We start from the raw sequence: 12,914 nt of genomic DNA on the forward strand, positions 1-12,914 counted from the left end.
GAATGGCTTTGTATGCATGTCAAAATCAAATAACTTGTGTTCATCTAATTAGCCCCTTACACTGTAGGCTTATTATTCAGTTAATGATAACCTTTATTGTCCGGGGTTGGGAAGAAATATATTACCAGTAAATTGATATATGAGTAGACACCTACATTGGGAGGAGGGAGGGTCATGTATCTCTCTCAGACACCTGACCTTGGATTGTAGAGGTTTTACAGGAATCTTCAAATCATAGGGCCCTGTTATTTCAGTTTCTGGACATAAAAGAGCAGCCACTCTGTCTTTTCAGGACACTTTTTTTATTTTTGGGTTAGGATTAGGTTTAACCTAGAAGTGAAACTGATTTGGAAGTTAAAAAAAAGCTTCTCCTAAACATCACTGATTGCCACACTACCGTGTCATTCTTGCTGCTGTGATAAGAAGTGTCCAACCACAAAAAGACCAGTGATGAAGGAGGTAGAGGGCCACTACATAATAAGCCCAGTTTAAACTCTGATAGCACCCTTGGTGAAATGTGTACTAAAAACTTTTCACACAAATCTGCAGCATTTTTCAAAACCTATATTTTGTTCCACAACAAGCATTCAGCCTTCAAGCATTTTTCTGCTTTCACTTGGGCAACAAAGTCCTTTGACACTCTACATTCCACCATCTTAGAAATGTACTCTGTAAGAAAAAATGGAAGACGGCTTAATTGTGATGCTTCAGTGTTCTTTTCTTATATTAAAGGGCAGGTTGAAAAGATCAGTGCCTTTAGATCAGCCACAATAGCTCTGTGACAGTGACCTGGTATTTGACATTAGCAGAATGCAAAACCATTGCGGTAAAAAAGTGTCTTTTTCCATGGTAAACAGCACTATTATCATCACTTCTGCTGCGTGTAATGGACTGGCGCTCCAAGGCTGGATGTGTGTTCCGCGGGCAAACTGCAAAGTGCCTGCATTGTAATAAAATTGCAGCAGAAAATGACTCGAAACCACTTTTGTGTTGCATGTGATTGTGCTTGCTGTCAGAGTCCAAATGGATCTGTGTGAGAGAGTGTACGAGTCAGCGGTATGGAAGAAAAGGGCTGGAAAAGAGAACGGCTTTGTGCTGCTTTACGGAGCTTAAATCTCCCCTGTCTGCTGCGGAGAAAACGCTACACGTCCGAGTCCAAGCCCTTTCCCTCCGCCTCATGTGCACAGCAAGAGTGGAACAGCTCAGTGAGGCAGAGGCAGTTGAGGGGCGAGAGAGGAGGATATATGATAGCTCTGTGCACACAAAAATGGATATGCAGAATGGATTATCACTACGCTAAATAATTCCCAGCTAAACTCAACCTCCTTTTCCTGTTCCTTTTCCAGCTTACACTGCTTCAACATGAAATTCTCCCTGTATATTATTCCATTATAAAGTACTGGTGGGCAATATGGTTCCAAATAGTGATAAATGTTTGTTTATTTTTTTATTTTTTTGGACATCTGTGAAATGTTTTTATTCTAATATTAGGGGTTTTGGTTTGTTTGTCTGTTTGTTTTTGAGCAAATAAGCTCTTACTGCTCAGATAAATAGCTTTTTATATTTCATTTTCTCAGGACAACAACGAAAAACATTTGCTAAAGATTTTGTTTTATTTATATTTTTATAAAATCATGATAAAAAACAGTAATTGTGCTTTAAAATGTACAAACATTTCCAGTTTTCACATAAACGTTTTACCAACAAAATGACTGCCTCTGTTTATCATATTCATACATTTCAGAAAAATCCCTACCTTCGGTTTAATAATGCATATTAAAAAATGTGTAAAGTATCCTAATGCAGTATTCTCCAACTTTGCCAATCCTCATAACCAAGAGCCAGTGATAGCTCTGATTACACTTCCTCTGTATCCAACCAAGTCTGTATCCGAAATTGATCCACTTAACAATATCTGGGTTAAGATAATTCTAAATCCCGTAATCCTTCAGTGGCTCTTGTATTAGTGACACAGAAAGCAGGACTTGGCAAAACATTCATTCTAGGATTTGAGGAATTTTATTATTATTATTACTTTTTTAAAAATGTATTTATTTATTTATTTATTTATGTATGTATGTATGTATGTATGTATGTATTGTATTTCTTTCAGGTATATATCAATCCCCTTCTTAATTTCAAATTTTGTGTTTTTGGCTTTTACTGTCATTTTTGCCAGTAATTATGTGTTAAAGCTCAATTTATAGATTTAGCATAACCAGAGGTAGATCCAGGGATCTGGAGGTTGTGGGTTCAAGTCCCGCTCCAGGTGACTGTCTGTGAGGGGTTTGGTGTGTTCTCCCCATGTCCTTCAGATGCTCCTGTTTCCTCCCACAGTCCAAAAACACACGTTTGTAGGTGGACTGGCGACTCAAAAGTGTCCGTAGGTGTGAATGAATGTGTGAGTGTGTGTTGCCCTGTGTGGCGCCCCCTCCAGGGTGTGTTCTTGCCTTACACCCAGTGATTCTGGGTAGGTGCCTGACCCACCGTGACCCTGAACTGGACAAGATGTTACATATAATAAATGAATGAATGAGATATAATTATGTAAACAACCCCAATCAACATTCACAAACTGTACCTTACCTCAAATTTTAATAACACTGAATATAGATTTAAATATTCCATCTTAACATGTTTAATGGTGTGTTGTTTATAAACTCGAACACATATCATAAGCAAAATAAGATGTCTGTGCCATGGCTGAGCATTTGTCTTTGTAACTGCAGCATTACAAGGCTTCAGGTGGGCATATGCATATACTATATGGACAAATGAATTGGGACAGACCACCTAACCACTGAATTCATGTGTTTCATTCAGTCTTATAGCCACAGCTGTATAAAATCAAGTACCTAGCCCTACAGTCTACCTTTACAAAAAATTGTGAAAGAATGCATCGTTCAAAGGCTTCACTGAATGTTCAGGAACCACAGCAACTCAGCCACAAACTGGCAGACCATGTAAAGTTACAGAGCGAGGTTGCAATGTTCTGAAGTGCATAGTGCGTACAAGTCTCCACTTGAGACTTCTCTGCTGACTCAATATTTGCAATGTTTCAAATCTTCTCTGCAAAGTACTCCATATTATTGTCTGTTCATTTAAAATGGCAAATCATAAAAGCTCCTATAGGCATCCAAATACCTTTGTCCATATAATGAGTTCTTAAGCTTTTAATCATGGACAAGCGGGGGATTTTAAGTCAATAAACAACTCCAGTACAAACTGCTGTACAATAGAGATGTAGATATATTAACACATGAACTACCCCAATAAACTCTCTTATATAATAAATGTCTCAGTGCACTACAGTAAGAGCTATTAATCTATAAACAACCTCAGTAATCACTCCTATGCATTATAATCCACTCCCCATTTACAGGCAATTGCTTGGAGCTTAAAATTCTCCCAGTGAATTTTTGTCTATCCCGTAACCAAGAAGTATGGATAGCTCTGATTAAAACTTCTCAGTGTCCTAAATTGATCCATGTAATAATCCAGGGTTAAAATAATTATAAAAGTGCGACTGGAAGTGATAAGCAGCCTCCAATTCAGTGTGCTCCAGCCTCCTGTGTCGGATTCCTCAGATAAGGCTTCTCATATTTTCTTGCTTTATTTCGCAACCTGATCACCTCTCAGACATCAGTTAAAGGAGTGAGGACACCTGGGCTTAACAGTCAATAAGCAATGCAAGAAATTAATGAAATTCTTTGGCTGTAGTTGATCAGGAATCACATAGTGGGCTTCTTTAGTTTTACACTGTGGGCTATCTAGCAAAGTACAAATAGTCCCACAGTAGTGCTGGGCGATATAAGCACAAATCAATATCACAATTAATTGTACATTTTACCTTGACTACTATTAATGAACAAGTATTTGTTTTTGTATTTTAGAGCACTGTTCAGTGACAAGTTTTGTACTATAAGTTGCAAAATATGGGATTAAATTTGGGATAATATTTTTCTAATGTTAACATGCTTTGGTCCCTGCTTTTTCTCAGCATTTACATTCGACTTCTTTTTTTTCAGTGTTGTCTTAATTATAGTGAAAACACAGCACGTCCAAACCAGATGCTGTGTTTTTCTTTGGTACGAGCTGCTCAAGTCTCTTGGTTGGCCTCTGCGTTTAGGTTGCTTCCATGTGGCAGACTGGGGCAGAATCACGTGATTACAGCTTGGTAGCATGGTTTTTAAGGGATGGTACATAAACACACAGTTGGGACATAACAGAATAAAAATGATCGATCTAGACAAGATTATGTCGATTAGACGTTCTGAATGTTGATTTCGATTAATTGCCCTGCCCAAAAAAAAAAAAAAAAAAAAAATTCATAATCAAAAAAGAGAATAGGTCTGTGGTGGCAGTGAGAGGGAGACAGAGTTCTTCATCACATTTCAGCTCTGATGGTCTGATGAAAGATTGATGAGCTGATTGCATGCACTGATGTGGCAGGGGCTGTGGGAATACCCCCCTCGCTTCCATTATTAACCAGACCTCCTTCAGCAGATAGGATTCACCATCTTACAGAATGACGAGAGCAACATCAGAGGCCTCTGATCAGATCAGACATCAGTCTGTCAGCATCATCACAGACCAAAGAACATGTGGCTGAAAAGAAATTACATCCAGTCCACTGTGGATCTGTCTCACATGTGTTCTTTCTTCTCTGTACTCTCAGTACATCTGATTCTAACTGTAAACGATGTAAACAGACCTTGAACAATACATTGTATCCATTGCTGTCCAATCCAACTGCCCTGCACAACATTTTAGGCCAAATAAAATGGTCCAAAATATCCTTGAATAAAGCTTTGTTATTTTATCTTACACTGTTAAATTATTGCTGAATACTATTCGGTGTCATGTAAATTCATTATTTAAATTTTTTGGGCGGGAAATTCTAGGCTTTGTGTCAACAGCAATGCCATAACACGTCTACTTTACCTCACCTGAAGTTGAGTGATCAGCTCAACTGATCAAAATGAATCAGGTCATTAACAAGCCCTTGCTAAATGATTATTGATGTAAGCTGATGTGGATGCATTAAAGTATGGACAGTACTAACATTGTGGGCCTCCATGTTTAGAGCTGGGAAACACCAACTTAAATTTTGGGGGTATTTTGAAGTAATGTCTCTTATTTTAGTCTCCATACTATATATATATATATATATATAAAACACTGCAACTCATCCCTAAGGTACTGAATACTGATTTTTTCATACAAGAGAATAAAGTTCCACAACTCTATAGCCCTATGTTCCTGTGCTAGCTCCACAGGAACATAAGTAAAGTCAGGTACTGATGTTGGATAATCAGTTCTGGATCACAAAATCCACTTCAACTCATCCTAAATATATTGGATATAGCTTTATCACTCCAGTGAACACAGCTTCGATTTATACCTTTCAAGGGCATAATTTGAAATGTGCATGGTGACCTTATGCTCATGTACAGCTGCACCAGAGTGTCCCAATTAATTTGATTTATTTTTCTATGTTAATTCTAGAAGCTGTATATGGACTAATCAATGTTAATATCCACAGGGACACCAATTTTGGCAAGTTTCCATAGCCCCAACTGCATTTTATCTTAGACACAGCTTATATACTGTGTACTTAGACTAATGCAGCCAAATGGGTCCAATTTGAGAATGAAAATGACACAAGGGCTTAGAACACTGGGACCAGGAATGCAAAAAATAATGTTTAGATCCATATATGGGTTAAGAACGCTTCCCTTTCACCTGTAAAATGAATAATTTAGAGATACAAGGTTTTCTAATATAGCACCAATATGAATAGGATGACAATACAATTGAGCTGCATGTCAAAAATATGTGGACACTCTTTCTAATGAGACCATTTAATTATTTTGATTTCATATCCACTGCTGACACAGGGATTTTCCATATAAAAGCATTGATCAATAGATTGGCATGTTCTGGAACAGATACACATGTGTGGGCAAAAGGGGAACAAAGCCTTCCAGCAATAGAACTACATTCACCGCAGTAATGGATGAGTTCAAGGGATGTTTTTGATCTAGACCTAAATTTCAAACATCAGAGAAAGTAAACAAACTCTCAGTAATTACTACATTTCAGAAACTAAATGTAGAATGAGATGAGTAGGCATCTACAAAATGTTGTGCATAAAGTGAGCTTTTGACCCCATACACTTCATTTATATAATTCATAGACAAGAGTACTGTCTTAACTTACCTTTAACAGTAATCTGAGCAGTGGTCTCAATCATGCCCAAAGAGGAGATGGCCACACACGTGTAATTGGCTGACTGGCGGATGTTGGTCAGCTCCAGAACATTGCGTCCGATGGGCATCTCCTCCTCCTTGGTCAGCTCTACTTCTCCGGTCATCCACTTGACGTAGGGCATGGGGGCGCCCACTGCCACACAGGTGAGGTTTAAACTGCCCCCTGGCATCACTTCATGGTTGGTGGGGGGGATAGAGAAGCGTGGTGGGACACGTCGGACTGTTGAAGGGACCATAAGAGGGCGTTAAATACAGAAAAAGTTAAGTATACACCTACCAAGCCAGGCATTGCTCTGACTATTCCAAATTGGCTTTTATTGCATTGCATCCATTTTGTATGTGAGCTCAATGCCTCATGGATATGGAGAGATTTAAAAAAAAGTATAATCTCCTAAATAGTAAGTTTACAGCAAAAGGAAAATGGATGTCAACGTAAAAAGATTTTTATTCCAAGTAATTTGGGCCCATTCATCAAGAAATTTGTGCTGGAAAAGACTGTGCTGGAATCCAAACAATCTACAGATGGTGATAGTCACTGCAAAGTCTTTTGTGGGCATTTGTCATTTGTCTTTTTACCATTAGGGACAGCACTTAATGGTCCAATTTGTCTAGACTTCATCCCATTAGACAGCACATCTGAAAAACTCACTAATGACTATGAACATGCAAATTATAAAGGCAAGGAGAACAGCGTGTAATAAGCACAGCAAAGCTCAATGGACTGTAGGATAATCTACAACGCAGCGTTCTGCAGTAAAGGTGTCGAGGCCCTCTCCCCTCCGCTGTGCGTCTGCAGGTATGGATTTTGCTGAAGAGGATTTCTATTGTTATCTTCATTCCAGTTCCTCTAAAGTGCTCGCAGGCTTTCCGTGCAGGATCTAAATAAACAATCCTGCACTCTCCATACATAAAAAATGCATGCGGTAGAAAGAAACCGTGTTAACTAAGCACGGTCTCCAATGATGAGACACCCCAGAGTCAATGTAATTTCATGTAGAGACCAGAACAATCATGTGGTGCCTTGGTGTCCAACTTATGACCACTGTACTCTTTCAGTAGACTGCCGGTTGCCTTGGACACACTTCCTTGACCACTTGATTAGAAATGCTGCTGTAGAGCTAGAGACAGTAGCTTATTTGTTGATGCATATTTTGTGTTTGTTTTTGTCTCGCTCTTGGTCAGTGGTCAGTCTCTAACCCAGGATGCATTTCATGTCAATAATACTGTGGTCCTGAGAATGGTGCACCACCCAAATAATCAGGTTATCAGTGCTCCTGCGGTCCGAAAATGATCAGTGATGAATGGGTTGGAGAATAACTGGTCAATTGTGCAGCAACAAATGAACTACAATCCATCATTGTATACTGTATATCATTGTATATTTGTATTTAATTGTTTGGGTATCCCATCTCAAAGTGTTCCTTTACTGATAACGCACTATTGCATGTTTTAATGCTCAAGTACTGCTGAATATAACATACTGAGAGAACCATGGGAGTTGTACGAATTGTACTTAAAAAGCATTTAAATATGTTCACTTAGATATTCAAAACATTTGCAATGATTTGACTAGGGATGTTCAAGCATCTTCATTTAAACTTACACTGAATGATCACTGTATTAGGAACACCTACCTTGTATCTACATTCACTGTCCATTTTATCAGCTCCTCTGACCATACAGGCACACTTTGTAGTTCTACAATTACAGACTGTAGTCCACCTGTTTCTCTGCAGACTTTCTTATCCCCAATTCACCCTGCTCTTCAATAGTCAGGACCCCTACAGGACCACTACAGAGTATGGTATGTTTTCGGGTGGTGGATCATTCCTAGTGCTGCGGTGACACTGACGTGGTGGTAGATTGTTAGTGTGTGTTGCCCTGGAATGAATGGATCAGACACAGCAGTGTATACACCGCTAGAGTTTTTAAATCCCTCAGTGGCACTGCTGTCCACCAAGCAAAAATATCCTGTCAACATCGTCTGGGTGGTGTCTTGTGTCCAAAGACGAAGGACTAGGGGACGAGCAACAACAGATGAGCTACTGTCTCTGACTTTTCCTCTACAATGTGAACCAACAAGGAAGGTGTGTCTAACAGAGTCACTGCAGTGACACTGATTTAGTGGTGGCGTGTTGGTGTGTGTTGAGCTGGTACGAGTGGATAACACACAGAAGTGCTGCTTGAGTTGTTAAACACTGTGCCCACTCACTATCGACTCTGTTAGACACACCGACCTCATTGGTCCACCACGTAGATGTAAAGTCAGAGACAATAGCTCATCTGTAGCTGCACAGTTCTTATGCAGTGGAAAAGATGGACTTCAGTCTGTAATTGTAGAACTACAAAGTGCTCTTGTATGGTCAGTGGATCTGATAATTGGACTATGAGTGCAGGTACAAGGTTGGTGTTCCTAACCCAGTGTTTGTTCAGTGTATACAGCAGCAGAGTAGAAGCACGGTAAGTGTATACCGCTGCATGTTTGGTGAGCATCCTCTTGTTAGTTGTTGGCAATTCTGTAGCCCTGCCTTGAGTTCCCATATGAATACCCTGAGACGAAGCTTAAGCGTCTTTCTATGGGTCTCTCTAACCGTAAAGCAGCTTCTCACATCACTCGATTATTAAGCTGAATCAAGTTGGAGCTCTGAAAACACAACACTGGCCCTCCAGGATTAGGGTTGGAGAGCCCTGCGGTCAAGTAGCACAAAAAGATCCAATTTATCCTTTTATGTAAACACTGACTCTTTTCTTTTGGAGTGTCCTTAAGGTAGCAGAACAGATCTGTTTAACTGCTCAGGGTCTCTCTCTCCCTCTCTCTCTCTCTCTCTCCCTTTTCCTTTGTCGCAGTATGAAACTTCCTGCTTAAACAAGAAACACGCTGAGCTCTGAAAGGGCCAGCTCCCGTTTAAAAAATGTCTGCATCCCTAGGCGAGGAATAAACGCTCTGGCTGGAAAGGTTTCACAACCAGATTAAAGGTATTGAACCACAGTTGCAAAAGTTAGCACAAAATCGTAGGTTATTATAGCTGCAGCAGTTAACTTGAAGCCAAATACACGCCGCCTCCGTCGTTCCATTTTCCCACAGGAGCCCTGACACACACCATCAATCTGCAGAGCTTTTTAAAAACCCGAAAAGCCGGCTGCTCTCACGCTTCGCCGTGTGACTTCTAATCGCGGCTAAGCAGCCGTTTGATGGCGTCTGCTGAGAGATCTATGAATAACGTGTGTTTTATTGCAGCTGGGTTCGTCTATTTGCAGACGTGTCAAACTCGCATGGGCCCTACTACATTGAGTTCAATATGGAAGGGGCTACAGATGTGTGACTGGCAGTAGTGGGAATGAACAAACTGAGTACACTATATAGCCAAAAGTATTCGCTCGTCAGCCTTGAGTGACATTCCGTTCTTAATCCATAGGGTTTAATATGATGCTGGCCCACACTTTTCAACTGTAACAACTTCGACTCTTCGGTGATGGCTTTCCACATGTTTTAAGAATTTGAACATTCTTCCAGAAGCGCATTTGTGAGGTCAGACACTGATGCTAGACGAGAAGGCCAGGCTTGCAGTCTCCACTCAAATTCATCCCAAAGGTGTTCAGGACTGTGTGCAGGCCAGACAAGTACTTCCACAAGTGATTCGCCACTTCTGAAAATATGTCTCCACTTCTCTAGAGCGGTGGCTGCTCGGCCATTGAAGCCCATTACATGAAGCACTCGACCTAACACTTTGTGGCTGAGCTGCTGTAGTTCCCAATCGATTCCACTTTTTTACAACACTGTGAAATATTTAGTAGTGAGGAAATTTCACTTGTTGCACAAGTGGTATCCTATCATGGTAGCACAGTGGAATTTTCTGAGCTCCTGAGAGTGACCCATTCTTTCATAAATGTTTGTAGAAACTGTCTGCATGCCTAGGCGTTTGGTTTTATACACCTGTGGCCATGGAAGTGATTGGAACAGCTGAATTCAATTATTTGGATGGGAGAATCCTTATATAGTGTATTATTATCATCACTTATTTTCATGACATTCAGTAGCACTTAAAATTTGGATATTACACAAATTCTTCATGGGTTTATTCAGTGATCAACAAATTGCCTTTTTATAGTGATTTTCCACTATATAGTACCTAGTCTACTACACTCAATGTATAATATACTAGATGTATATTTTTAGTCCCTGCTCATTTGTGGTTCCAGGCGAGCTGTGAAGGGACCAAACCATGATCTGTAAACCTTGCAGAACACTGACTGGTCAGAAAGACTTGGCAATCACAGCAAAATGCAGATGCCCAGCACAAACCAGCTGTTTGTGAAATCTCCACGCCACGGTATAGATTGCATTTGTTTTTATCTGACTCACGATGGCAGCTCATAAAATTGGAATGCTTTTGTACCAACGCAGCTTTAAACATTCTATCATTATCTCTATCAGATTTATGGGAGCCACCTGAGATGCTTTGACACTGTGAAAAATCTGTGAAAAACTGTGAAAGAGATGCATTTAATAGCCATATTGTCTGGAAAATGTTCACAAGTTTTTGTGAATGTGTGGTGTTGTTTATTTGCTAGAAAATGTACTTGCCACAAAGTTAGTAATTAAAACATGGCAAAAACATGACATTCAAAGCTGCCGCATTGAAAATGAAGCATTGTAGAGGTGGCGCGGCCCGTGCAGAATTCCAGCAGACTGTGGAAGCTGACAACACATCACAGATACCTTGCCATCAGTCGTGTGATGCTTCGGTTGACATTCCTTTAACGTAGGTGGACTGTCCCTTGCTGACACAAATGGCAGTGACCTCGGCACAGAAGGATCAGGAGGGCTACAAGCGCAACGATGCATTTGCAGGAGAGGAGCGCTGCAGCCATGGCTGACTTGGAGACTGCACTCTTTCAGCCTGAAAGGGCTCCAGCATCTGGTGTTAGGCTCTAGTGGCACTGAGCAGCAAAACTGGCCGGGAGGAGGTAAGGAGCAGAGGCCATAGCGTGGGAGAAGGGACTTTGTTGGAACTACATTTCACATTTTCTTGGACGGTGTGAGGACATAGTGAGGGGTTTGTTTTTGTGACTTGTGCGGGACTTTAAATACACATTTAGGAGAAACATTTAGGAGATGGTAAATGCAAGTCAATCCATTTCAATAAGGAAGCATGGGAGCCCAGACCTCAGCATCATTAAATGTGTTTGGATTCTTGTTAGATTGTGAGAAGCAGAAAAAGAAAAACAAAACAAAAAAAAGAAAATAAGTCTGAAATGTAAGAAAATTCGTAAATATTAAATACTGAAAAAAATGAATAACTCAACAGCCATTTTGACTGGAAGGTAAATTAATATTATAGATCATGTTTATAATCTGATAATCTGTTTTAGAAACAAATCACAAGCGTAATCAGAATGTATTTAAAATTGTAAAATATATACCTGAGTTATTATTAAGTTAACCTGTGTTGTATGTGGACTGCTGTTGCTTTGTGTAAGGACCTGGGCCAGCTATAAGTTCCAGTGATAGGGAATGGAGCCGTCTGGGTTTTAGACAGATCAGGCAGTGAGGCGATTATGAATTTTCCGTGTTTATGTGACTTGCATGCTACAGAGGATACGAGACGGTGGGAGCGCCTTTGTGTCCCTGAGGCAAATGTTAGATAGCACAGCGGTCCTAGACACTGCAGCACCTTATCTAATGCACCTGGCTGTGCACAATACAAAAAAAATAACATTTGCATTCAGTAAGTGAAAATTGGCCTGTTAAATATCACTCTGTCAGGACGTTTGAGCCACTGTGGGAGACTGCACAGTGTCCTGTATGTCTCATAATCACATAACCACATTCGTTTAAATCTAAACACCAATTTTTTCGTTATTTGTTGGTCCTACTTGTTTACATATTTATTGCAGTTGGCCTGTTAAATACATATATACACCAAACTGTGGTGGTACCGTTACGTCTTTGGGGTGGTGCTCTTGATGGGCTACACTATGGCATAGGATGGTGTTCCTGCCTAAGCTGGGAACAGAAGCTTAGTTTGTGATGTGTAGGTAAGAGCTCTTCCCACTATGTTATATGTTATATTATGATCTTCACAATCTTGACCTAATTTCACCATATATCATTGTAATAATATTTTTTAAATTTTCATTGAATCCATTCATTCTGTCTTTCCTTCAGACTTTGGCATCATCTCATTAATGTAAGGGATACCACCCCAATTATGTGACGCATACCATCCTGAACACTGTAATATTTTTTATTTATTCATTCATTTATTTTTGTTTCTTTCTTTGTAGAATGAATAATAAAAATTACAATTAGTTTAACTATATTATTTAATAGAATAAACAACAAACAAGCTGTTTTACTTAAAATTTGTACTAAATCATTACTAACATGTCATTCAATGTAAAATAAAAAAACTACAGTGATAAAAATTACAATATTTGTAAATAAGAATTATTTACCTATACTACAATAACCATATAATTAAAATGTGTTGGAAGTGCGGTGAAGGTAACATATGACTAATAAACTAAGTACATATTAAGTGTAACATAACTGAATGATTAATATAATAAACATAATTATGATATATTACTAGTAATTTAGTGCAGGTTTGTGGTCTCCAGACATAACCTAAGTACGTC

The 12,914-nt window shown here is 39.5% G+C and overlaps 1 protein-coding gene across 3 annotated transcripts in view; it reads right to left on the reverse strand.

Moving 5' to 3' along the window:
* The window catches only part of ptprfa (protein tyrosine phosphatase receptor type Fa), a 490,757-nt gene that overhangs the window by 119,258 nt on the left and 358,585 nt on the right, over positions 1–12,914 (reverse strand). For all 3 annotated transcript variants that reach the window (XM_066666356.1, XM_066666355.1, XM_066666354.1), the window contains one exon: positions 6,223–6,492. In XM_066666356.1, the coding sequence (XP_066522453.1) occupies positions 6,223–6,492 (270 nt within the window). The remainder of the gene's footprint in view (positions 1–6,222; positions 6,493–12,914) is intronic.

This window comes from Hoplias malabaricus, chromosome 3 (genome assembly GCF_029633855.1).
Source record: "Hoplias malabaricus isolate fHopMal1 chromosome 3, fHopMal1.hap1, whole genome shotgun sequence".
In the NCBI taxonomy this organism is placed as follows: domain Eukaryota; kingdom Metazoa; phylum Chordata; class Actinopteri; order Characiformes; family Erythrinidae; genus Hoplias; species Hoplias malabaricus.